At 40.8% G+C, this 26,074-nt stretch overlaps 1 protein-coding gene across 9 annotated transcripts; it reads right to left on the reverse strand.

Annotated features, from left to right (window-relative positions):
* On the reverse strand, positions 1 to 25,897 carry LOC144364938 (uncharacterized). Of its 9 annotated transcripts, XR_013423104.1 has the most exons (7): positions 25,772 to 25,897; positions 16,142 to 16,196; positions 8,665 to 13,163; positions 4,395 to 7,645; positions 3,962 to 4,240; positions 3,293 to 3,420; positions 1 to 494 (listed from the first exon to the last, which is right to left on the reverse strand). XR_013423104.1 is itself a non-coding variant. In XM_078015266.1 (6 exons), the coding sequence occupies exons 1-3, from the start codon at positions 16,315 to 16,317 to the stop codon at positions 4,448 to 4,450; spliced, it is 357 nt and encodes a 118-aa protein (XP_077871392.1). In that variant the 5' UTR covers positions 16,318 to 16,429; the 3' UTR covers positions 1 to 494; positions 3,293 to 3,420; positions 3,962 to 4,049; positions 4,395 to 4,447. The 9 variants fall into 9 exon arrangements, 3 of the variants coding, with proteins under 3 accessions (XP_077871392.1, XP_077871386.1, XP_077871383.1); XR_013423105.1 differs by lacking the exons at positions 16,142 to 16,196; positions 25,772 to 25,897 and adding an exon at positions 14,238 to 14,413 and having other exon boundaries at positions 8,665 to 14,139; XM_078015266.1 differs by lacking the exon at positions 25,772 to 25,897 and having other exon boundaries at positions 3,962 to 4,049; positions 4,395 to 4,553; positions 13,089 to 13,163; positions 16,142 to 16,429.
* Between the last annotated feature and the right edge of the window lie 177 nt (positions 25,898 to 26,074).

Raw genomic sequence — 26,074 nt, forward strand, 5'->3', positions numbered from 1 at the left:
TTACACAAAGAATTTTTTTTTATTCAAGAACCTTTATATCATTTCAGAGATAAAGAACAAAATGAGGGATGATTACCACAGCCAAGATTTCAAAGTGCCTAGGCATGCAGAGCATAGTCCCAGTGCATTGAGTCCACAGGGGCTGTATGAAGGTCCCCAGTGGTGTATTTCAGGTTCCTTCTAGGGCTTTGGCTGAAGGGCATTGTACTCCAAGGCATCCTCAAGATGAGATTCCTTTCCTTTCTGGGTTCCTCTGGGATGTGAGCCTCTGTTTTCAGCAGCTTCTAGTGACATGCTGGGCTCCAAGAGAAGGCCTGAGTGTGGGTTTGTCCAATTGTCCAGGCACTGGCACCTCCTGGGAAGTTCAGGACCCAATGGTCCCACTGACCATAGTGTTTGCAGATATTTGAGGTGACTAGAGCTCCTGAGAGGTTTTAGTCATTGGCTGCTGGATGGTCTTGAACTTGGTGCTGGTCCATCTCAACTCCCTGCTCCTGTGTAACAACACATACTGTTAGTGCATGACCTCAGTTCCCCAAAGACAGCTCCCTGCTCTTTGTAAGCCCAGTGAGGCAGTTGGCTTACTGGAAAATTCACATCTCTGCAGCTCTGGAGGCACTGGCAGGAGTGGCAGCTCAGTGAAGGAAAATTATCTGAGTTCAGGCCTAGGGGCATGCGGGGCTCTGGACAAGATCTCCTAAGAGTCAATGATCTCCAGGTTGACTGACAGACTTCCATAGCTTCAGCTTCCCTACCATGCCAAGGTGTGTTTTTACCTGGCCTAGGAAAAGGACCAACTCATTCAGTCTGGCATGGACTGAAGCTTTTCATAGTGTTCTGTCCAGTAGTTGACCTCAGAAGCAACACCCAATCATGTGGGAGGGACATTCATTTGCACCATACATTGATTGAAGAACCTCATAAGATTAAGGTGCAAGTGGACCAATCCTGAAGGCATTTTTGAAATTCCTTGGTTTTGATTGAATTAGGGAAAGGATGCGAGAATGAGGTATGATAGAAGCGAGCCTCTAGTTCTTTCAAGTTTCAATTCACTCCAAAAATTTTTTCTCTATTTCAAATAAACATAGACAAATTAACCATCTATGGTGGTGCACCTCTGCTCTCCCAGCAGCTTGGGAGGTCAAGGCAGGAGAATGTTGAATTCAAAGCCAGCCTTAGCAAGGGCAAGGTGCAAAGCAACTCAGTGAGACTCTGTCTCTAAATAAAATACAAAAAAAAAAAAATTCAAAATCACTGGTCTAATTATGCACTTAATTTTTGTTAGTTTTTCGATGATTCTCGTGATTGAATATTAGGCTTTACCACAGATCTTTCTCTCAGCCCATTTTATCTTGTGTTTGGGACAAGATCTGGCTATCTTTCCTAGGATGGCCTCAAACATCTGTATTTCTTCCCTCAGTCACTTGCTTTTTTCGGATTGCCTGCAAGGGTCACTACACCTAGCTAGTTCTCCACATATGGACTAGCTGGTTTCAGAGACCAGACTCAGTGGTGCTGGATCATACTCTTAAGACCATGGATATGCATACCCTTGATGGCCTTGACAGTTTCACTGTGTTTCAAAAGTGAACACAAATATTTGAACCTCTTGATTTGCAAGATTTTGTGGAGCTTTTTGTATAAACACAATAGTGAACCATTTTCACACATAACTTTTAACAAGTTATAGGAAGAGGATTGATTCATTCTTCAGGAGATTATATTTTTAATTGATGTAAAAAGTTTCAGGGGACATACTCAATTGTATTTAGAAGAAGTTTTAACATTTCCTTTTTTTTTTCTTTTTCTTTCTTTCAACTATTGTATTAAGTATCATTGGGTATTGACTCTAGGACTTCATGCATGCTGGCAACCACTCTCCCACTAATCTGCACTCAAAGTCCCCATCTGCAACTTATTAAGATCTTTTTATGTACATTTCATCTGCTGCTTCAAATTCTGACATAGTAGCCTCTGATGTGCCTTAGCACACCCCAACTCTCTATTGTTCTGCAGTGGACATTTGTATTGCTGCTGTCCCCATAACCACACATAATTGTCTCTATGAACCTGTGGGAGAATTTCTCTAGAACAGGTGACGATTAATAAAACTGTTTCATAAAAAGTGTATGACCTTAATTTTACCGATAATTGACAGATTTTTTCTTAGGGTGCAGCATTTATTTTCCAATAGTGATGTGCAGTAATGCATGCACATATTCCCCCAAAACACTTGGAATGACCCAGTATTCTGACATTTGCCATGGGCTTTGTGGCTCTGTAGAGGTTTACTCTGGTGCTGATGGCTACCTGTCCAGTCTTTTCTAATTTCTGAAACTCTCTCTATGGGCCAGTTGCTGTGCAATTTTTGAGAGACATTCTCTGATATTCAGTCTGAAATCTGCTTTTGGTTTTTGATCGGATTGCTAATTTTCTTTATCCCTTGTGCATAAACTGTGTGTGTTCAGTGTGGGTTCCTAAAGACTGAAGGAATACAATCATGCTATTATATTAGACTTTGTGCCTTGAGCTTATTATAATCTCTTTTACTTTTGACAACCCCAGAAGAATGGATACATAAAATAATACATTTCCTGTTGGGCTGGGGTTGTGACTCAGAAATACAGTGCTCACCTAACATGTGTGGGGCCCTGGGTTTGATTCTTAGCACCACATAAAGAGAAATAAAGAAAGGTATTGTGTCCATCTACAACTGAGAAAAAATATTTAAAAATACATATTCTCCATAAAAAGAATATTTAAAATTTTTAGGATGTTTTTATAAGGTTAGTTTTATATAATTTTTTCTTTGAGAAAATGTACAGGTAAAAGAAAACATGTCTTTCAAAATTTCATCTAGATACTTTATAGGTTTTCTTCTGTGTAAGCCTTTCCATCAAGAAATACATTGTTTAAATAGAGACATTTGTACATTTTCTATATAGGTTAACTCATTACCACAGGGATCCAGGGACAAGAGGCAGACATTCTGCCTTCCAGGACCTCTTCTCCCTGGTTGGTATTAAACTGGATCACAGTGACACCACTCAGAGATGCTAGTGTCTGAGAAGCTGTGCTGGTCAGGGACAGCCTTGTGGCTGTCTTAGACACTGAAGACTCCAGGCCCTTCCTTAGGTAGATGCAGGATACAGATATTGTGCAAAGAGACACATTTCCCAGCTAAGGAGCTCCTATCATCCCATACTTTCTTTCCTATACTTGGATAGATATATTTGTTTCAGGCTAAAATTTGGGGCTTCTTTGCATTGCCCTCTCTGGATACTTTCCATACCTCTGTCCACCAAAGGAGACCATCTCTAAGGCTCCAATGTCCAGTCCACAGCACAGCTCAGAATCAGAGCTCTGTCTCCTACTGCTTGCAGCACTCCTCCATCCTCTCAACTCTCTTCATTCTGCCTCCTGTTGATCAAAAGAACCAAATATTCATGAGAGCCTGTACAACAACATCAATTGCCTATTAGAAAGTAAACAAGGAGACTTTGGTAAGTGATATATCTTACATTTTTCTGGAACAAAAGTAAAAACAAAATCTACCAATCTGAACACTCAGTACTCCTAAAACTCAGTGGTCATAAATCAGGGTTAGAAGTTTGCATGTCTCTAGGGAGCCTGTCTCTAGGACTATACGGATTTTACCAAGAGAAGCTGCCAGGTCAGGCGACTGTCTGGTTGCTTTGCAGCATGGCACTCTCCTGAGGATGAATTTGAGTTCTTTGATGTCATAGGCATACGGTTCTGGAAAAGCAGGCAGGTAGAACTAGGGATGGTTCTATGGTGTATGGGCGCTAGGCAAGTGTCTGGGTGGAAGGAGACCAAATATAGCAGCCCCCATGGCCTATATTTTAGGCTTTCCCACCTCGGTTCTCCCAGCTGAGGACAGAAAGGGAAAGCACTTCCCAGAATCTTCTAAGCTCAGTGACAAAGGCAACTGGGATCTTACTGTCACTCTGTAGATTCCAGAGCCTGCTTGTCACAGGAGTGATTGGTCCATGACTTTGGCCTCTAGATCAGAAGAAGCAGTGGCAGGGCTGAAAGAGGAGGGAAAAAATTGAGTGGCTGCTCAGCATTTGTTATTTATTGATGGCCCACTTGAATGAACAATTTCAAGGTAGAGTTCATTATGTTGGATGATGATGGTACTCTTGGCAGCAAATTGCTTCACAAGGTTGGGTCTGATGAACTTCAGTAGAAAAGCAATCATCTTTACTGTCCTGTATATCTAAGAAGAAAAAAATAAAAATAAAAGAAAAAAATAAGACAATCATCTTGGATGCAATTATAATATATCTAATTGGTATGAGTAATTCATTAGATTAAGTAATTAATTAATTAGATTAAGTAGATTAAGGCTAAAATATTTCACAAAGGCTTACTCATTATGAAACACCAGATTCTCTGTTTTCTTTGTGTATGTGAAATCCCATTATCACAGCACTTCTTTAGGGCTTGTACCTTTGCTTTTACAAAGGCTGAATTCATTATCCAAAATCACACCAAAGGCAATGCTGCAACCGAGTCCTCTGTAGAGAGTCCTGTTAGGAGAAAAGATAAAAATCAATTCTCCACTCTTGATTGGAATTCTCAGCTACCTGTTTTGTTTCTCTACTGATGAATTCCTAAATTATAAAGACTAAGGGGAATAGAGAGGTGGGGTGGGGGAATGGAAAGCTATACTCAAATATCAAAAAAAAATGGTTCAGACTTAAATTCTTATCTCAACATTTAATAGATTAAAATGTGATTATAAATTTAACATTTTTAAGTCACAGCTGATGGACATTATTCAATCTGTGAAGTGAGAACAAAATTCTTAATTTTGAAACTTATGTCTTAGGATTCTAAGAAACCATAGGTCAGTCCAGCATAGTTGTGTCACACACTTGTCATCACAACAACTAGGAAGCTGAGGTAGAAGGAATAAAAGTTTGAAGTCAGGTGAGGGACTAAAGGAGACTCTCTCTCAAAATTATAAAAAGCCTGGAACTGTAGCTTTGTTCTAGCGACCTTGCTTCAATTCCCAGTACTGAAGAAGAAAAAAGGAAATATGAGCAAAGTAACAACAGTTCCTGAAACATAGTACAACAAATAACCTTTGTAAAGGTTTGATCATTCTTACATGATCATACTGCTTATTATCTTAGAAGCATAAACCCAATGAAGAACAAAACTGTGGCCCTTTAAAACATCTCCCTAATGTAAAAGAATTTTTCATGTTTTACTACCAGAGCCCCTTTATTGGTATTTTCTTTCAGCCACAGAGCCTTCCTAAATATCCCAGGCTTTCTAAACATTGAAGTCCTCCCACCTCAGGTTCCTTAATAGGTGTGATTACAGGTATGGCCCACTGTTGCAAGGTTACCAGAAATTGGTTATTAAAAAATTATCAGAAGCACACATATATTTACATCTTATAGAAACACTGGCCCCCTGTTTAATGATCCCTTCAATGTCATCAACTCTGCATTATTATTCAATCAAGCATATTTCAGCAAGGTGTTATGAAAAGAGCTACATGTATGGCATGTTCTCTCTCAAATGTAGAATTTTATAAACAAAAAGTTTACTTGAATGTAGAGTAAGGATTATTAGGGTCTAGGAAAGATTGAGGAAAAGATGGAAGACAAGTTGGTGGAAGTCACCAATGCCCTTGGTATGAATGAAGATATAACATGAACCCCTTCAATGTTTGTTGTAAATATGTCAATAGACACATTTTTAAACCAATACAAAAAATGAACATGAAAAAAACTAATTCTTTTCTCTCCTGTGGGAGCAGGTGCAGAATTCTGTAGTACTTGAGTTCTACCTGGAAAGGGACCACAATGTGGGGGGAAATTTCCCACCTTGGGAAAGCCTTGAGCAAGCAAGAACCAATCCAGTTACCTGAGGGTTGCTGAGAAGGATCCTTAAACTCACAGAAATTACTTCCTTTATGGATAGGATTGGAGGCTTCTGTATAAGCACCTATCAGGTCTTGGCATCCCCAAGCTACTGTAGATGAGGTCCTAGTCCCAAAAGATCAGTGCATGCAAAAGTACAGAAGGAAAGATGAGCCTGTTGGACACCACATATGTCTCCCAGGGGCATTCCCACAGCTTTTTTGGTCTCTGAAACCCATTTCTATTTCAGATCCACTGCCCTGGGCTGCCAGCCCCACACAGGAGCCCTGCAGATTCACATCTTCCTTGTTTGGGTTGGAAGGTACAAGGTGGAGTGGTGCCCAAACTGAACCTGGAATATCCAGCTATACTAGTGTCTTGGTGCAGGCACACTTTCCATCTGTGCCCTTCGTATTCTAGACCTTTAGGAAGATTTTCAGATTAAATCAGCCTCTTTTGGTCTATAATAACATAATGAGATTTGTATTAATGGATTATAGTAATTGTGAGGGATTTTCTAAAAATATTTATTTAGTTGTAGATGCACACACAATATCTATGTATTTTTATGTGGTACAGAGGATTAAACCCAGTGCATCACACATGTGAAGCAAGCACTTTACCACTGAGGTATGGCTTCAGCCCAGAGAATTTTTCTAAATGACATTTTATCCTCTCTTTAAATAAAAGAAAAAAAAGTAAGTAGTTATTTCATGAATTTAGTCAGTTAGTTGTAAAGCAGAAGAGCAAAACCCTCAGTGAATGGCAAAACAAAAGCCCCTTCTTTTGACATTTGCCTTTAGGTTAAGCCCCAACTTTTGTCTTGCCATTTTCAAACTTAAGCTCTTACCAGCACCAGATTCTGAGTTGGGTCCTGGCTACTATGCTACTCCTATCATTCAGAATCCTATAAGTGAGTTATCATTAGGTTTATCATAGAAAGCATATCATTTCTTATGAAAAATTGACATTTTCCTTTTATCTTGTTTTATTCAGAGTGAGAAAACTAGAGGGAAATATGAAAGGCAAAGGGCAAAATATGAAAAAGATGGTCTCCTCTCAAGAATAAAGGAACTGGCAGTGGTTGTAGTTCAGTGGTAGGGGGCTTGCCTACCATGTATGAGGCACTGGGTTGGATTCTCAGCACCACATAAAAAATAAATGAATAAAATAAAGCTATTGTGTCCATCTGCAACTAAAAACTTTTTTAAAAAGGAAGGAACTTAAATTTGATTAACAATTAGAAGTGTTTGAATAAATGATCTGCACATTTCTTTTACTGTCATTAGATATAAAAAGACAGACTCTTGATCTCCCATGGTTTATTAATGTTCTAGGTTTATGAAAAAGTTTTTAGAAAATAGAAAAAATATCTTAACTCATTGCTTAAGAGATCCTGACAAATCATAGAGTGTACTTATTAATCACTAAAGGCCACTGAAATGAAAACAATGTTACTGAGATGTAAAAAAAATTTAACTACCTAAAATAAAACTTTCTTTCGCAGCAACATCAATACCCCAGAGTATATCCTAACATTTGAAAGGGTGGATGTTGGAGCATCATGGTGCTGAAGACCAGTGTGTCTCATTGATCCAAAGCAGAATCAAGAGGCAGAGGTTTTGTTGTCTTGCCTGCCTAATGGCTCATTCCAACCACGCCTATTCACACCTCACCAAGCAAATATCTTCACTTCTGCTCATTTCAGTGGTGGTAAGTGTGCTGCAGCAGCCAGAAACAGGATCCTGTTTGTGAATGAAAAACAGATAAGGCTGTCTTAGCCTTCCCACTTTCTGCCCTGTGGGCCTGGGTCCCATTGGCTGTGGATTGTAGTCTACTGATGGCTGTGAGCTGTTCCATGCTGGGAGGCCTTCACCTGAGAGCAGGCTGGAACTGCACTGTCAGGCTCCCCACAGACCTACTGAATCAGAATCTCCTGTTAAAGTATGAGCAGGTGATTCCTTTTGGTATTAGAGTTTGGGGAGCACTCTGGTAGCTAAAGAACGATTTTCTAAGGGTGTGGAAACCAGAATTAGACAGGCATCAGTATAGATAAGTAAATAAAGTCAGGTCACATCTAGGAGGCCAATTTTGAGTGAGTCTGGGAAGTGGGAGACTGTCCCTGAGGGATCTTATTAGGAACCTGCCCCTGCTCCAACCTGTTGTCAAAGTAACCAGTCTCAGGAAAATCTCTGCCCTACAAGGAGCTATAAGGTTATTAGGGTGTTTTTCCTCTACTCCATCCTGCCCTTCCACCTTCAGCCTACCTATTTCCCACCTTTTGGCCATCCCACCAAGCATTCCTGGGCCTAGTCATGACCACAGGAAGGAGAAAAATAAGGAGGGAAGGAGAACATCAAAGGAAGCCTAGGACATATAAAAAGGGCAGAACACCTGGCTTCTCGGGATACCAGGATATCAGCTACGCCCCCTTTCTCCCTCGCAAGAGTAGTCTTTTAAATAAACCCTGCTTCATTTGCTTGCCTTGGCCTGCTTCTCTAATGTTCAAACTTCAACATGTGCAGAAGCAGCAGTCTTCACCAATAACCAGTGATATCATATTTGGAGATTCATATTTTGAGGAGCTTACCTCTATACTGAGGTAAGCTCCTCTCCATACATCCCACATCAGTTTGAGGTACATCTTTCTTTCTCTTATTTTGGAGGATGATGGGTACCTGTTTGCTATTTAAATGCAGTTAGTAGAGCCATCACTCATCAAGACTAGGGTGAAAGGTTTCTGGCCTAGGAAGCTGTTAATCACCTGTTAAACACAGAGCAGGTATGTTGGCATCTGCTGACACCTCTTCCTACTCTTCTGTCCAGGCTCAGAGAGCAATTGGCTTGAGTATACAGTGTCCCTAGTCCCGATCTTCCTTGGATGTGTGGAAGTGGATGAAGGAGTATGGAACAACATGAGGAATTTCTGGCCTGAGCTACAGTCAGGGGAAAATTCTAAGGTTCCTTCTCTGAAAATTCCTCCCGGCTGCCCTAGGAGGTATAAAAGGTGACCTGTAGATGAATGACACTGAGGGAAAGCCCCAGTTACATTTGCCTCCATTTGAGCCACACAACACTCCCAACCCCATGTGCATTCCCTCCTGGATGCTCCCTTCCTTTGCAAATCAGAAACACTGGCAAACACTGGAGAAGGAGAAAAGAGTGTGGTGGGGTGGGGGGCGCAAGGGGCACCGAGGGGAGTGCGTGTGGTAGGGGACCCAAGCAAGGGGCCCCCGGATTGACCCAATGACCCAGAGCGGCGCCACCCAACCCCACAGCACGCCACGAGACACGACGACGAACACGCGCACAGGGGCCCGGCACAGGAGCCAGGCCCCAGGACTGGAGCTTAAAGCTCCATGGTTAGGGAGGGCTGGCTTGGGTTAGGGGCAGCCCCCAAAGGAAGAGGACAGAGGAGGGAAGGTAGAGGATCCGCAGGCCAAGGTCAGCGCAGGGCCCACGTCCACTGCCAGGTGTAAGGCTACGGGTAGCCAAGGGGGCCCAGGCGAGGGGCAGGGCTGTGTTTCCCCTAGGGAGCCTCGAGGGCTCAGAGGCCAGCCCATTGCACTCCTCTGCAATCCAGGGGAGTAGATCCTCCAGACAGGGACCTGGAGCCAAGCAGGGCCAAAGGAGGGCCCTGGCTGTGGAAAGGATTCCAGCGCCAGCATGAACCTTGGTGTCTGGGTGGGTAGGGACCCAGGACCCATGAAGGAGCCCAGGCTGGGGAGAATCAGGTTGACTGGAGGGACCAGGCAGTGCAGGGATCCCACAGCACCAGGGCTAAAAAGGGGAGGTTCAAGTGGAGGCACCAGCAAGAAGCCTGAGATCCAGAGATGGGGACAGGGCCAGGGTCCTGGAGATGACTGGTCTGGGACTATAGCAAAGAGCCAGGCCCAGGTCTGAAAAGCCAGTTACCACGCCCCCCATCAGTCCCAGGGGATGGGAGGAAGGGAGTGGAGACAGTGGATCAGGTGGCACAGGGGGGAGGAAGGCTCAAGGCTCAGGTCCACCTCAAGCTGTCTGGGGTCCTGGAGCATGGTCACAGGTCTGAGAAAGAGGATGTCTTAATGATCCCTACTAAGGGGCCCAGGCACTGTCCCAGGACTATGTATCTAAGGAAAGGTTCTTGAAACCTAGACAAGGATGGGAATCTATGGCCATGGAAGTTGTACACAATGACATCTTAATTTTGTGAGGCCAAGTTTTTACGACCAGGCAGTAAACATGTGGGAATGGGATAATGGCACAGGACTGGTGCAGGGAATATTAAAAAGAAATTTAAATGGGTCCAAAGCAAGAAATCTAGGCAACAAGTGTAAAGAGCCAGTAACACCAAAAGGAAGAGATGCTGGGCATGGGGGGGGGGCTTATGGAGTATCTATCTGCAGCTTCCCCAAAAAAAGGCCACAACACTTGCATTGCCCAGCAAAATCCCCATATCCGGTGCCCACACTGGCACTGTTCAGCTGGATCTTATTTCCTTCACACATACCTACTGTGCAACTATGGCATTTCCTCATAACCCTATTTCTCACACTTGTATGGTAGAGCTGAGAGGCCTGATTGCCTGTGATGTTTCCAGCTCTGCTGCTGTGTCCAGTGTTCAGCCCCAGGTGTGACAGGAGCCCAGCAGTCCCATGACAATCCAATCTCAGGAAATCAAAAGTTCTAGGCAACCCCCTACCCCCATTCCACCCCACCACTATATGAAGGAAGGAGACTTACCATCTGAAGCAGGGACATCCGGCTTGGCCACCAGTAAAGCCCCTCAAGATAGAAAGGGCTTCTTCCTAGTCATTTCAGTAACATGATTCTCACACATCAGGTACTGGCTATGAGTGGGTCAAACTGGCCCTTCCTGAAAGTCTGATATAGGAGACATCCAGGAGCAAGTCTTCTGCTCAAACCTCAATTTTTTTGTGTGAGAATCATGCAAACCCATAAAAAATACTGAACTGTTGACAAAAGGTTTACCTCTGTGGTCCCAGTTACAGTCACATATGACATAACATTTCAGTCAATGAAGATCAGTTTATAAGTTGGTCCCATCAGACTAGATCGCTTAGTGATGTAGCCATCTTACTTTATGTGGGTACATACTCTGATGTTTGCATATGGACAAAATTACCTCAGGATGCATTTGTCAGAAAACATTACATCATAGAGCAATACCTTAAGTGTATGCCTGTGAACAAGCATCATTTTGTTCCTTTATATAAATTACTCTTACTTATATGCCTTATAATTAAAATTGTCTATTGTGCTCCAAAGAGAGGCTAAGGTAGAAAAGCTGCCTAAAATTTTACAGCCTGCTGCCTAATGTTAGGAGTGTCAATCAGTGATTGCTTCCCTAGCTTGTACCAGGCCCTGGATTTTAATCACAAGAACAAAACAAGTCCTAGAGCCTTAGTCTTCTAATTCCACCAACAATATGGGGCCACCAAACCAGAACAAATTCAAGTGAATTTGCTCTTTCTCATCTCAGATGTGAACATGTCAATCCTGTGTTGACTTCATAGGATCAATTCCCCTGCTATAACCCTGCCCCTAATAACCAACCTTCCTCATGTCTGCTCTTTATTGAGTCTGAGTTTCTTCTGATATTCTAGACACTTGGACAATACAAAGCCATAAAACAAATTACATCATGAAACTCAGTTATAACAACTACATTATGCTAAAATAGAACCAATAATAAAATCTGTTACTGTTTTTAATCTGGAAAGCCCATGGTTAAGGCAGTGCCACCATGTTCCAGAGGTGAATGTTCATGAGAGTTCTGACATTGCCAGTGGGTTAATCTATTAGTTGGCTTAATAATTTAAAGGGACCACAGGGAGGTGGTGAAAAGTATAGGCATATGGGGCATGAATGGAGGAAGTAAGTCATTATGGGTTTGGCCTTGAGGACAGTATTTGTCCTTGGCCCCTTCCTTTTCTACCCTGGTTCCCCACAGCCAAGAGCTGAGCAGCTTTCTCTACCATACCCTCTGCCATGATATTCTGCCTCATTTGGGTGCCAGATCAATGGTGCTAATTGACCATGACTGAGTCCACTGAAACCATGAACCAAAATAAACTGTTCTTTCTCCAAGTTGTTCTTGTTTAGGTTATTTTGATCACAGCCATGAAAAACTGACATAGCATCTTTATATCTTTTTTAGAATATTTTTTATTTGTCAATGGACCTTTATTTTAATTATTGATATGTGGTGCTGAGAATCAAACCCAGTGCCTCACACATGCTAGGAAAGCACTCTGCCGCTGAGCCACAACCTCAGCCCTAAAGTTATTCTTAAAAATATTTATCAAATATATAGAACCTCAATCATATAACCACAAATATTGACTTAATAAAATTATTAGTTACAACACCAGAAATGTACCACTTGCCTGAGACTCTGTTCCTCACAATTAACATCCTGGAGGCGTCAACCTATAGGAACTTGATGACAAGTACCAACACAAAAGTATTTTATTTTTTAAATACATGACTGAAATTACCATTAATTTTAAAATAAAGGCACTCTGCTTATTTTTCTATGAAATCTTTATACTGAAAATATAAATGTTCCTCCTGGTAAGAAAATATCCACCAAGTGCCTAAAAACATGAACCAATAACAAATGTATTCCTTAAGTACATCTTATCTTCATTTTCCTTGGAAAACCTATATTCAACCATTTCAGTTAATACTCAGTGGAAATTAAAGTTGATCATTCCCTTCTATCTTATAGAAGATAACACTCAACTGTTACTAAAAATTAAGCATAAAAACCAAAGTTCCTAAGCACTATAACTATATGGAATACAACTATTTTACTTCATTTCGCAAATGTTGCTGGTACTTAACCATGTGCCAAACATTACAAATTACTTCTGCTGAATTTCCATTACAGTCCTCACATGGGTCCATTATTTCTATCATTTTTGAAAACACACAAGTGATGAAAATTTTTATAACTCCCATATCAATATCATGCGGTCAATGTCCACAGGTCAAGTTCAAACTCCAAAGCAAGACAGATTACCAAAAGACCCACAAAGGGGTTGGACACAGGAAAGAGGGTCCATCTGGTTGCAGCTTGTTGGGCCAGGCCACCCAACACCAATTCCCTTTCAATTCCCTCTTCCAGACCCTCTTTGCCCCCACCCACACAGCCCTGGGTGCATTTTCAGCAGCACTCACCCTAGGACTTTGTCCAGCAGGTTCTTCACCTCAGTACTCACAGTTTGTAGAGACCAGGAAGGGCACTGGCTGAAGCTGGGGAGATGCAGGAAGTAGGTGTGAAAAGTCCAGTTTCACGTGAAGGGTCAAAGGTGAAGGACAAATGCAAGAGCTAATGGATGCCAGGCCTGGGAAGAACCTCAGTGTCTAATGTACCATCCACTGCTTCCTCTCAATCCTCCTCAACAACTTTGTAACTTACTGCACCATCTACTAATTTCTTTCCTATTGCCAATCTCTCCCCCACTAGAACATATACCCTTTTAAGGGCAGCATTTTTCCTGGTAAGGAAAATATTGAAGCAATGTCCCCGAAGTCTAATTGAAAAGGATCATGTTATGATTTGGACATAAAGTGAAAACTGTTAATGCAGAATGATTCAAAGGTGAAATTATTACACTTAGAGCTGTGACCTAAATCAGTTCATCTTATTTTGAATAGAGTAATTGTGTGGTAATCATACACATGTGGGGTATGATTGAAGGAAGTGGGTCACTGGGTACCTATCTGGAATGGGTCCATATTCCCCATGGCCTCTTCCCCTTCCCCTCTTTCTATCTCCTGGCCAACATCAATGGGGCAGCACTCCTCCATCATGCCCTTCTGCCATGACATTCTGCTTCATTTTGGGCCCAGAGCAATGGAGTACGTCCACCATGGATTGAACCTCTGAAACTAGTTTTCTTATCATGAACTTTGTAGTTAGTGACAAAAACCTGACTAACACAGGCCACAAGCCTTGTCTAGCGGAGGTGAAGGATACAGGAATGCACATACTAGAAAATGCCTCCTTGGAGGGCCAACCAGTAAATAATTCTGCCTTGTAGGTCATCCAGTGTGCTCCAGGACTCAACTCTGCTCCTGTGCCAAGAAAGCAGCCATGACTGTGTTCCAGTGAAACCTTACTTAGAAAAACATGTGGTAGGCCAAATTTGATGCACAAAAAAAACCATGTCCTAAATGAAGTAAAGTTCAAGTACACAGAAAAATGCCATCATTGGATTGGGTGGATCTGTCAAACAGAAACAACAATGGCAGAGGTTTTAACAAGTCTAACAGTGACACAAAAACCTGAAAATAATGCCCCAGGCTGGGAGTGGTGGCTCCTACCTGTAATTCCAGCAGCTCAGGAAGCTAAGACAGGGGGATTGTGAGTTCAATGCCAACCTCAGCAACTTATCAAAGCCCTAAGCAATTTTCTGAGACCCCTGTCTCTATGTAAAATATTAAAAAGTATTGGGTAGGTGACTTGGTAGTTAAGTACCACTGAGTTCAATCCTCAGAACCTGAAAAAAAAAATTAAAAGGTACCACATTGTTAGCTAGAGACAGGACCACAAATGTAAACATTAAGAACCTGAATCTAACCTGAATCTAATATCAACCTCACAGCCTCAGGAACATATTTTGTAAGGTCAACACCCACTTGAGTTTATAAGGTCAACACCCAGTTAAGAGTTTAACACAGGTACAACTGAATTTTATAACCAATCTCATGGTGGAACTAAAGGACACAAGTTTTCAGGGACCAGACAGGAGTACTGAAGAACATTTCTACTACCTGATGATACCTGCACCAATTACACAAAGTAGAAAATAAAAAAATAAATAAGAAAATGAAAATCCATCATTTCTCATTCTCATGAAAATTATTAGAAAAATCACTGAATCAGCAATAACCTCATATAAAAGTCCCTTTCAGGGCTGGGATGCAACTCAGTTGATAGAGTGCTTACCTTGCATGCACACCATGTTGGGTTCAATTCCCAGCACCACCAAAAAAAAAAAAAAGTCTCCCTTTCACAACAGACATAAAATATTTAAATCCTCAGGAACAAACAACATAAAATATATACAGCTCGGGGCTGGGATTGTGGCTCAGTAGTAGCGCACTTGCCTAGCAGGAGCAGGACCTGGTTCAATCCTCACCACCACATAAAAAAATAAATAAATAAAAGCATTTTGTTGTATCCATCTACACCTAAAAAAAAAATATTAAAAAAATATGCAGAGCCAAACTTCAGTAAGGGGAACATGTGGTGACTGAAGGGAACACATGCCCTGCATGGGTCAAAAAAACATTAATTTTGGAAACAAGATGTCATAATGAATGTTAATTTTAATCAATATCACAAACTTTGGGAGCAAGATAAAGTTGTTGGAAAATATATTTGAAGAGGTATGGGGAAGGGGGCCAATCTTGTAAAGACTAGCTGTGATATGTGGGAAGCCAGAGTGAATGCTTTGTCTATTTCTGGACCCCACAGTCCTGTAGGCAAGAGCAACCACACTTTTTTTGGTTAGAGAGGTGTGGTGAGTGCAGTGCTGGGGATGGAACCCAGGGTCACTCTATCATGGAGCAACAATGTGGCCATTTTAATTTCTAACAGCATTTTGTAAGTTGCTGAGGCTGGCTTCCTACTTGCAAACCTGCTGCTTAAGCCTTCCCAGTCACTAGAATTATAGGCATGGGCCACCAGGCCAGCCAGGTTCTTCTTCTAAGAAATCATTTTCTCCGCCCACTTACTCCATAAAGCTCCTGGGTAGCCTTTTCAGACTCTAGAATTACAAAGGCTTGGAATAATGGCATCTTCTGTCCACCTGGTCATGGGTTGAGCCTAAAATCAGGTCAGAGGGTGGCTTGGTTTTGGTGCTAGGCCATACGTTATGTAAGTATGAAATATTTCTAAATACTTCTAAATGTTTGATGTTTTGGAGAGTTTTCCCTCCTTGCTAGAGCATGATGTGTTGCCAGACCTTATATGTCCCATCAGACTTTCCATGTGTCAGCCACTGATCTAAACTACTGAGCTTCAGAAAAATCTCCACTCCATAGTTTTGCCAGACACCCTGAGAGCTTAGGTTAAGGTAGGGCCACCTCTGTCATGTGAAAGACCATGACACTTCTCTGAAAGCCTGGAGCCAAGCAGTGACAAGGCCTCATCAGCTGCAAATTAATCTCAAAAGCCTCATCAACCAATACCACCTGTATCAACTAGTAATTAGAGACCTTACCTGTTATCCTGACTGTCCACCAAGGTGGTCAAGCTGGCTTCTCCAAGAACTGCTCCTGTACAGGAAAATCTCAGCTTCAAGGACACTTTACTTTTCACAAAGCCTTTTTCCATATTAATTGAACAGTGGGCTTTAAGAATTTTGCAAACCATTAATATGTGGTTAAAGTACTTCATCTACCAGCAGTATGCTATGAAGATTTTTCACATTATTCTCTCCCCTCTGAGCATGTAAACCTACACAAAAATTCTCATTCTATTTCAATAAACTCTGATTCAGCAAATCATCTCTTCATTTCTGTCATATACAACAACTGGCTGCCAGCAGGATTTCATAATTCATAGAGGTAAATATTGAACAAGGTTCAAATTTTAATTACAATTTTAATGAAAGCATAGAGAATACAAATTGCATAGCATCCTTCTTCATGCTCAATATTCCACTGTATTTTCAACTTTGATGACCTGGGAAGAATTTCTAAAAGTGGCAAAAACTATAAGAATTCTGTGCCATGCTCACAAACACTTCTGTCAAATTAGTTCAGTAGCATAAAGCTGTTTTCACTATAACTTGTGATATGTGCACTACTCAGTACCTTAAGATGATGGCATAAATTTTTTTTGACCAGTAAGCATATAAAGGTAAATGAGTAAATTACTTTTCTTAATCTTTTCATTTTGAAATTTTGAAACTATTCTCTATCCTAACAAGCTAGAAAATTTTAATTACTTATATATTTATGTAACAGGAATTAAACCCAGAGGACTTCAATCACTGAGCCACATCCCCAGCCCTACTTTGTGTTTTATTTAGAGATGGGGTTTCACCAATTGTTTTGGACATCCCTAAGTTGCAAAGCATGGCTTTGAAGTCATGATCCTACTGCTTCAGGACCCTGAGCTGCTGAGTTTATGGGCATGCACCACAACACTCAACTAAGTTACCAAGTTTTAAATACATGGTATACATAAAACAATAAGTTGGAAGCCAGGAATGCTGGTATGTGCATGCAATTCCAGTGAGGTGGGAATTTGAGGCAGGAGGATCACAAGTTTGGGGCCAGCTAGGAAACTTAGTGAGACCCTGTCTCAAAAGCAAATTTAAAATAACTGGGGCTATAGTTCCTTAGTACAGCACCCATATACCCCCAGTCCAGAAAATTAAGGTATGAAGATCTCCACTATCTACACGTAGTAATTTAAAGACAAACAATTTCAGATCACACAGATGGTTCAACTACGACCTGTCTACATCGCAGAACAAGGCTTCTGTATGCGTTTTACAAGTATCTTTTCAGGTTTAAGACCTCAAGAATACACACTCCTTGTATGAAAACTCAAACAACTGAGTGTTGTGAAGGCACACATCTCACAAGAAAAATTTACATACTCATGGGCTGATGATGAAATTTCCACATTCTTTATAATCCTACTGCCACTATCTCTATCCAATGCTTTAATACCTTGCTTAAATAAAAGCTTCAATTTCTTACTAAACCCTTAAAACAGAGACAAAAACCAAAGTTCTTTAGCAAGCTACAAAATCATTAAAAAAAAAAATGGAAAGCCCCTGCCCCTTGTAATCCCAGAAACATGGAATGCTGAGGCAAGAGGAATGCAAGTTCAAACCCAGCCTCAGAAACTCACCAAAGCCTTAAGCAACTCACTGAGGCCCTAAGCAATCACCAAAGCCCTGTCTCTAAATAAAATATAAGAAACTAGCTGGGTATGTGATGCAGTGCCTCTGGGTTCAATCTCCAGTACCAAAACCAACTAAACAAACGAAGATATACATACAATAGCAACACTCCTGTGAAAACATTACTACCAGCAAGGATCACCAATACATCTTATTATACAGAAGATCACCACTGATTATTCTAAACAATTGAAAAGTCTTAATTAAAAACAGGAGAAGACTGGGGTTGTGGCTCAGTGGTAGTGAGCTTGCCTGGCAGTTGAGATACTGGGTTAGATTCTCAGCATCACCTATAAATAAATAAATTTTTAAAAATGTCCATTGACAACTATATATATACTAAAAACAAACAAAAAACATGAAAGCCAGGCACAGTGGTAACCATCTGTAATTCCCTCTCAGTCACTTGGGGAATAAGGAAGAAATACAGAAAGTTACTGAGCAGCCTGGGCAATTTAGGCCTTGTGCCAGAATAAGCAATAAAATCTGCTGTGGCTAAGCCAGGCGAGGTAGTGCACACCTATAGTCCCAGTGGCTCCAGAAGCTGAGGCAGGAGGACTAACAATTCAAAGCCAGTTTCACCCATTTAACTAGGCAGTAAGCAAATCAGTGAGACCGTCTGTAAAAAAATATTTAAAAAGGGCTGAGGATGTGATTCAGTGCTTAAGTGCCCAGGGGTTCAATGCCCTGTACATAACAAAACAAAAAAACTCAATGGCTGTAGCTCAGTAGTAAAACTCCCCTGTGTTCAATCCCCAGTGTCAAACACACAAACACACACACACACAAACACACACACACACACACACACACACACCCAACATAAGAACGAATGTCCAACTTGTTTATAAAGTACACACTTTTCTAGCAACTCTGCAAACTGAGGAAGGAGGAATCAAAGTTTGAAACCATTCTTAGCAACTGAGGGAGACACTTTCTTAAAATATAAAGCAAAAAAGGACTGGGGCTGTGGCTCAGAGGCAGAGCACTCAGCTGGCATGTGTCAGGCACTGGGTTCGATCCTCAGCACCACATAAAATGAAATAAAGTTATTGTGTTCACTTATAATTTAAAAAAATATGAAAAAATAAAATAAATAGAAAGCAAAAAGGCCTTGAATGTAGCTTGGTTACAGAGAATATCTGGGTTCTACCCCTAAATGCCCACAAGAAAAAAAAGAATGTTGGCCCATGAGTGCAGCTCTGAATTTAACCCCCACTCCCGCCAAAACCAGAGTATATATATTATCATTCATTAAATTGCTTATGTGGGCTGGGAATGTAACTCAGTGAAAGAGTCCTTGCCTAGCATATGTGAGGCACTGGGTTTGATCTTCAGCACCACATAAAAATATACAAAAACAAAACAGAGATATTGTTTCCATCTATAATCTAAAAAAGTATTAAAAGTTCTTGTTTGAGTTATAAGAATACTAGTAAACAAATATCTTTACAAACAAGAATAGCCAGTTAGAACACAATGGGGGAAAATTCATTAGGAATAGACAGGTTGGTGGTTGGTGCCTCCCTGAACAAGAACACTAGACATTAAACCCAGGGCCTCTACGAATGCTCAACATTGAAAGTATATCTCAGCACAGAAATCAGCAATTGTTAAAAATATTAACAATTCAAAGCCAGTTTCACCCATTTAGGAATAAACTCACATGCAAGTTCTACAATTATAAAACTGCAAAACTTTCTTGAAATGAGAAAAAACATCACCCAACTTGAGTCAAACCTCTATTTCGATGAAAAACATGAGAAACACAAAAGAGGGCTGGGGATGTGGCTCAAGCTGTAGCGCACTCGCCTGGCATGCGTGCAGCCCGGATTCGATCCTCAGCACCACATACAAACAAACATGTTGTGTCCGCCGAAAACTAAACAATAAATATTAAAATTAAAAAAAAAAAAAACACAAAAGACAAAAGCCTAAACCTGGACGCAGGGGGTACCAGCCTGTAGTCCCAGGTGCTCAGAAAGCTGAGACAGGAGGACAACTTGAGCCCCAAACTTTATCGCAAACCTGCACAACATAGGAAGACACTCTGAAAGAAAGAAGAAAAAAAGGAAGGAAGAAGAAAGAAAGAAAGAAAGAAAACAAGCAACAAATATGAAATAACTCTACTCTGGAGCTGAGGCCAAGGAAGAAAAGTTGCAGGCTAGCCTGCTTCTAAATAAAAAATGAAAAGTGCCAGGGATAAAGCTCAGTGGGAGATCACCCCAGGGTCAATTCCCTAGTTCCAGAAAATAATAAAAATAATAATAATAATAATAATAATAAAACCATAGAGCAGTTCACAAAGAACTGGACAGGCTGGCATAGTGGCACACATGAGCTTGGGAGGCTGAGGCAGGAGGAGCACAAATTCAAAATCAGCATCAGCAATTTAGTGAAGCCTTAAGCAACTCAGCAAGACCCTCTCTCTAAATAAAAATAAAAAAAACTGGCTGAGGATGTGGCTCAGTGGTTAAACTCCCCTGGGTTCAATCCCCAGTATCAAACACACACACACAAACACAACACAGTGAATGTCCAGCTGTTAAAAAGGTACACTCCTTTAATTAATCCCAGCAACTCTGCAAAATAAGGAAGGAGGAACCAAATTAGAAGCCAGCCTTGGTAACTGAGGAAGCCACTGTCTTAAAATAAAAAGTAAAAAGGGTTTGGGATTTAGCACAGTGGCAAAGAATCTCTAGATTCAATGCCTAAACTACCAACTTAAAAAAAAAGTTGGCCGATGAGAGCAGCTCTGAATTTAATCCCCAGTTCCGCAAAAAATAGAGCATGTAATATTATGATCCTTTAAATAAATGCATCAGAATGCTAGAAAACAAATATCTTTATAAACAAGAATAACCAATTAGAACACAATGGGGAAAAACTCATTAGGAATAAATGAGGGTTTGAAGAGTTGGGGGAAGGTTGATGTGATGACGCAGGTGAATGCTAGGCATTAAACCCCAGGCATCCACACATGCTCAACATTCACCCTACAACCTCAGTACAGAAATCAGCAATTGTTAAAAATATGTAACACCTAGGAATAAACTCTTATGCAAGCTCTATAATTATAAAACTGCAAAATTTTCCTGAAATGAGGAAAACAAAAGACAAACGCCTAAACCTGGACCCAGAATGTACCAGCCTGTACTCCCGGCTTCTCAGAAAGCTGAGACAGGAGGACACCTTGAGCCCCCAACTTTAACACTGCACTGGAAAATATAGGAAAACCCTCTTCTAGAAAAAGAAAACAAACAACAACAAATATGAAATAACTCTACTCCAGAGGTGAGGCAGTAGGATGAAAAGTTGCAAACTAGCCTGATCTAAAAAAAAAAAAAAAAAAAAGGTCAGGGATAAATCTTGGTGGTAGATCACCCCTGGGTCCACTTCCAGTACCTAAATAAATAAATAAACTAACCAAAAAGCAGTTCACAAACAACCGGATAGGCCTCAAAACAAACAAACGAAAGACATATGTACAATAGAAACACTCCTATGGAAACATTACTACCAGCACCAATCACCACTACACTTACTATACATAAGATTACCACTTATTATCATAAACAATTTCAAAGGAAAACTCTTCATTACAAAATGTGAGAGCCAGGCATAGAGGTGACCATCTATAATCCCCCCTCAGTTGCTGAAGTTAGAGAGCGGCCTAGGAATTTAGACCTTCTGCCAAAATAAGCAATAAAAATTGTAATGGCTAAACCAGGCAAGGTGGTGCACACCTGTTACCCCAAAGGCTCCAGGGATGAGGCAGAATGAATGTGAGTTCTAAGCTAGCCTCAGCAACTTAGCAAGGCACTAAACAACTAAGTGAGACCCTGTCTCTAAATAAAATATTTTAAAAAGGCTGAAGATGTGGCTCAGTGCTTAAGTGTCCTGGATTCAATTCCTAGGGAAAAATAACAACAAACAAACAAACAAAAATGCATAGCTATAGCTTAATGGTGAAATTTCCCTGGTTTGAATCTCCAGTGTCAAAAATACACAATACACACACATACACACACACACACACACAAGCACACACAAGGGAATTAATGTCCATCTGCTTACAGAGATACACTCCTTTAATCCAAACAACTCTTCAAACTGAGGAAACAGGAATCCCAGTTTGAGGCCAGCTTCAGCAACTGACAAAGACATTGTCTTAAAAACTACAAAAGGGGCTGGTTTGTGGCAAGGCACTGAATTCCATCCTCAGCACCACATTAAAAAAAAAAAAAAATTAAAGACAGTGGGTCCAACTACAACCGAAAAAAAGAAAAAGAAAAAACTTAAAAAAACATAAAAAGACTTTGAGATGTATCTCCATAGCAGAAAAATATCTGAGATCAACCCCTATATCCCTAATAAAAAAAAAAAAAAGCTGGCCCATCAGTGAATCTCTCAATTTAATCCCCAGTTCTGCCAAAAATAGAGGATGTATATTATCATTCATTAAGTCATAAAAATGCTAGAAAACAAATATCTATATAAACAAGAATAACCAGTTAGAACACAATGGGGGAAAACTCATTAGGAATGAATGAGGGGTTGAAGGGTTGGGGGGTGATGAACACCGGGCCTCTACACATGCTCAGTATTCACCTATACTCTCAGCACAGAAATCAGCAATTGTTAAAAATATGTAACACCTAGGAATAAACTCTCATGCAAGCTCTACAATTATAAAACTGCAAAACTTTACTGAAATGATAAAAAAACTTCACCCAAATGGAGTCAAACCTATATTTGGATAAAATTCATAAGGAAAACAAAGACAAATGCCTAAACTGGACTCAAAAGGTACCAGCCTATGGTCCCAGCTGCTCAGAAAGCTGGCACATGAGGTCAACTTAAGCCCTGAACTTTAAGGCTAACCTGGACAACATAGAAAGACCCTTTTCCAAAAAAAGAAAACAAACAACAACAATAAATATGAAATAAATACTTCAGAGGTAAGGCAGTAGGATGAAAAGTTGCAGGGTAGCCTGCTTCTAAATAAAAAATAAAAAAGGCTAGGGATAAAGCTCAGTGGTAGATCACCCCTAGGTCTCATTTCTAGTTCCTGGAGACAAAATAAATAATAATAGAACTATAAAGCAGCTCACAAACAAAAGGATATGCCTCAAAGCAAACAAACAAAAGATATATGTACAATAGTGACACTCCTGTGGAAACATTACTACCAGCAGCAATCACCAATACACTTACTATACATATGATAACCATTGATTATCATAAACACTTTAAAGTAAAAGTCTTCGTTAGAAAATGTGAGAGCCAGGCATAGAGATGACCATCTATAATTCCCTCTCAGTCTCTGAGAGGGAAACTAAGGCACTAAGGCAGGAGGAATGAAAGTTAGAGAGCAGCCTGGGAATTCAAACCTTGTGCCAAAATAAGCAATAAAATTGTCATGGCTAAACCAGGCAAGGTGGTGTACACCTATAATCCCAGTGGCTCCAGAGGTGAGGCAGGAGGATTGTGAGTTCAAAGCCAGCCTCAGCAACTTAGCAAGGCACTAAGCAACTCAGTGAGACCCTGTCTCTAAGTAAAATATTTCAAAAAGGCTGAAGATGTGGCTCAGTGCTTAAGAGCCCTGAATTCAATCACTAGGGAAAAACAACAACAACAACAAAATGCATAGCTCTAGCTTAATGTTGAAACTCCCATGGTTTGAATCCGCAGTATAAAACACACACACACACTCATTCACAAACACTCACACACAGGACACACACACAATGCACGCACACACACACACAGGATGCACTCACAAACACACACACAAGGGAATTAATGTCGAGCTGGTTACAGTGGTACACTCCTTTAATCCCAACAACTCTTCAAACGGAGGAAAGAGGAATCCCAGTTTTAAGCCAGCTTCAGCCACTGAGGAAGACATTGTCTTAAAAAGTAAAAAGGGGGGCTGGGGTTGTGGCCTAGCAGGTGCGAGATGCTGAGTTCCATCCTCAGCACCACATAAAAATAAAATAAAGGCAGTGGGTCCAACTACAACTAAAAAAAAAAAATGTAAAAGGGTTTGAGATGTATCTCCATAGAACAAAAATATCTGCGATTAACCTCTAAATCCCCAAAAGGGGGGGGGGGAAGCTGACCCATCAGTGCATCTCTCAATTTAATCTCCAGTTCTGCCAAAAATAGAGCATGTATATTATCATTCATTAACTCATAAAAATACTAGAAAACAAATATCTTTATTAAAAAAATAGCCAGTTAGAATACAATGGGGAAAACTCATTAGGAACAAATGAGGGGTTGAAGGGTTGGGGGGTGGCTGGCGAGCCACTGCAGGTGAACACTAGACATTAAACCCCAGGACTTCCACAAAGGCTCAACATTCACCCTATACCCTCAGCACAGAAATCAGCAATTGTTAAAAATATATAACACGGGGCTGGGGATGTGGCTCAAGCGGTAGCATGCTTGCCTGGCATGCATGCAGCCCGGGTTAGATCCTCAGTAACACATACAAACAAAGATGTTGTGTCCGCCGAGAAGTAAAAAATAAATATTACAAAATTCTCTCTCTCTCTCTCTCTCTCTCTCTCTCTCTCTCTCTCTCTCTCTCTCTCTCTCAAATATATATAATAAAACACTTAGGAATAAACTCTCATGCAAGCTCTACAATTAGAAAACTGCAAAACTTTCCTGAAATTATGAAAACTTCACCCAACTAGAGTCAAACCTCTATTTTCATGAAAATCACAAGGAAAATGAAAAACAAACGCCTAACCCTGGACCCAGAAAGTACCAGCCTGTAGTCTCAGCTACTCAGAAAGCTGAGGCAGGAGGACAATTTGAACCCCAAACTTCAGGACAACATAGAAAGACCCTCTTCCATAAAAAGAAAACAAACAACAACAACAAATATGAAATAACTCTACTTTTGGAGGTGAGGCAGTAGGATGAAAAGTTCCAAGCTAGCCTGCCTCTAAAAAATTTAAAAAGGCTAGGGATAAAGCTCAGTGGTAGAACACCTCTGGGTCAAATTCCTAGTACTGGCAGAAAAAAAAAAAATAGAACCAAAATCAATTATAAGAAAAGACTGGCTGGGCAAGGTGGCACACACTCCATAATCTCAGCAGAGCTCACGATGTTGAGGCAGGAGTACAAATTCAAAGCCAGTCTCAGCAATTTAGCAAGGCCCTAAGCAACTTAGCCATACCCTGTCTCTAAATAAAATATAAAAAACCACCTGGAAAAGTGGTTCAGTAATTAATCTCCCTGGAGTTCAAACCCCAGGACCCCCCAAAGTGTAAAAAGACAAAAATGTTCTACCACACAGGTGCTGAACAAAATGCAAAGGAAGTCTACCTACCGAACCTACAGAAATGCAAAGACTCAACCCTGTTGCTGGACCTTGGGTACTGACCCAGCGATTTCACTTCCACAAACTCATTTTGAAGATTTAGGGCCAATTCAACAAATATATTCCACAAACTCGCTTAAATAAGGGCAAATAATGTGGGCAAACTAGTGCCTGAGTAGATCCCAAGTATTCCGAAATACGAGCCTAGAGGATACCAATTTTAGGCCAATCTCAAGCAAGTCAGTGAGACCCTATTGACTCAAAATAAAAAGTAAAATAAATAACAAAAATGGACTGAGAAGGCTGGGATTGTGGCTCAGTGGCAGAGCGCTTGCCTACCATGTGTGAGATGTGGAGTTCAATTCTCAGCACCACATATAAAAAAGTAAAATAAGATTCATGACAACTAAAAATATATTTTGGAGATGTAGCTCAGCAATAAAGTAGTCCTAGGCTCAATCCCCATTAGCAAAACTAGTTTAAACAAACAACGACAGACTACTATGAGGAAATATCAGAGCTTTGGCTCATTCAGGCTTCTAAAACAAGACCCCATGGCATCTCTACCTTGCAAACAACCATTTATTTCTTACCGTTTTTCAGGGGTAGAAGTTGGAGATTGAAGACTGCTTCCAAATTGCTTAAGACACCTTCCTGCAGGCTCCTCACAAAAAGGAGAATCACTTTGGGACTTCCTTTACATAGCCACAGCTATATCCTGGGTTGTGGACTCCACCCCCAGGGTCCTCCCCCTAGGAGATAAGTTTCAGCACACTAATGGCACACTTCTGGTATCACCACTCCCTCAATAGGGTGGAGTAAATTAGAGTTCATCCAAAAAAAATATCACTCAGCCTTTGGGAAACTATTTAGACCATGAGGCAAACAAACTTTTC

This window comes from Ictidomys tridecemlineatus, chromosome 1 (assembly GCF_052094955.1).
Source record: "Ictidomys tridecemlineatus isolate mIctTri1 chromosome 1, mIctTri1.hap1, whole genome shotgun sequence".
In the NCBI taxonomy this organism is placed as follows: domain Eukaryota; kingdom Metazoa; phylum Chordata; class Mammalia; order Rodentia; family Sciuridae; genus Ictidomys; species Ictidomys tridecemlineatus.

What these genes read in the sequence shown, in the direction of transcription:
- LOC144364938 (XM_078015257.1), bottom strand. Translation starts at nt 16,317, where the DNA reads ATGAAGTACTTTAACCACATATTAATGGTTTGCAAAATTCTTAAAGCC. An exon ending in GTGGACAGTCAGGATAACAG is followed by an intron (nt 13,164 to 16,141) that starts GTAAGGTCTCTA and finishes GCATCTCCCCAG; the next exon opens with CTTCAGCCAGTGCCCTTCCT. An exon ending in CTGCTGGACAAAGTCCTAGG is followed by an intron (nt 4,554 to 13,088) that starts GTGAGTGCTGCT and finishes TTCTCCTAACAG; the next exon opens with GACTCTCTACAGAGGACTCG.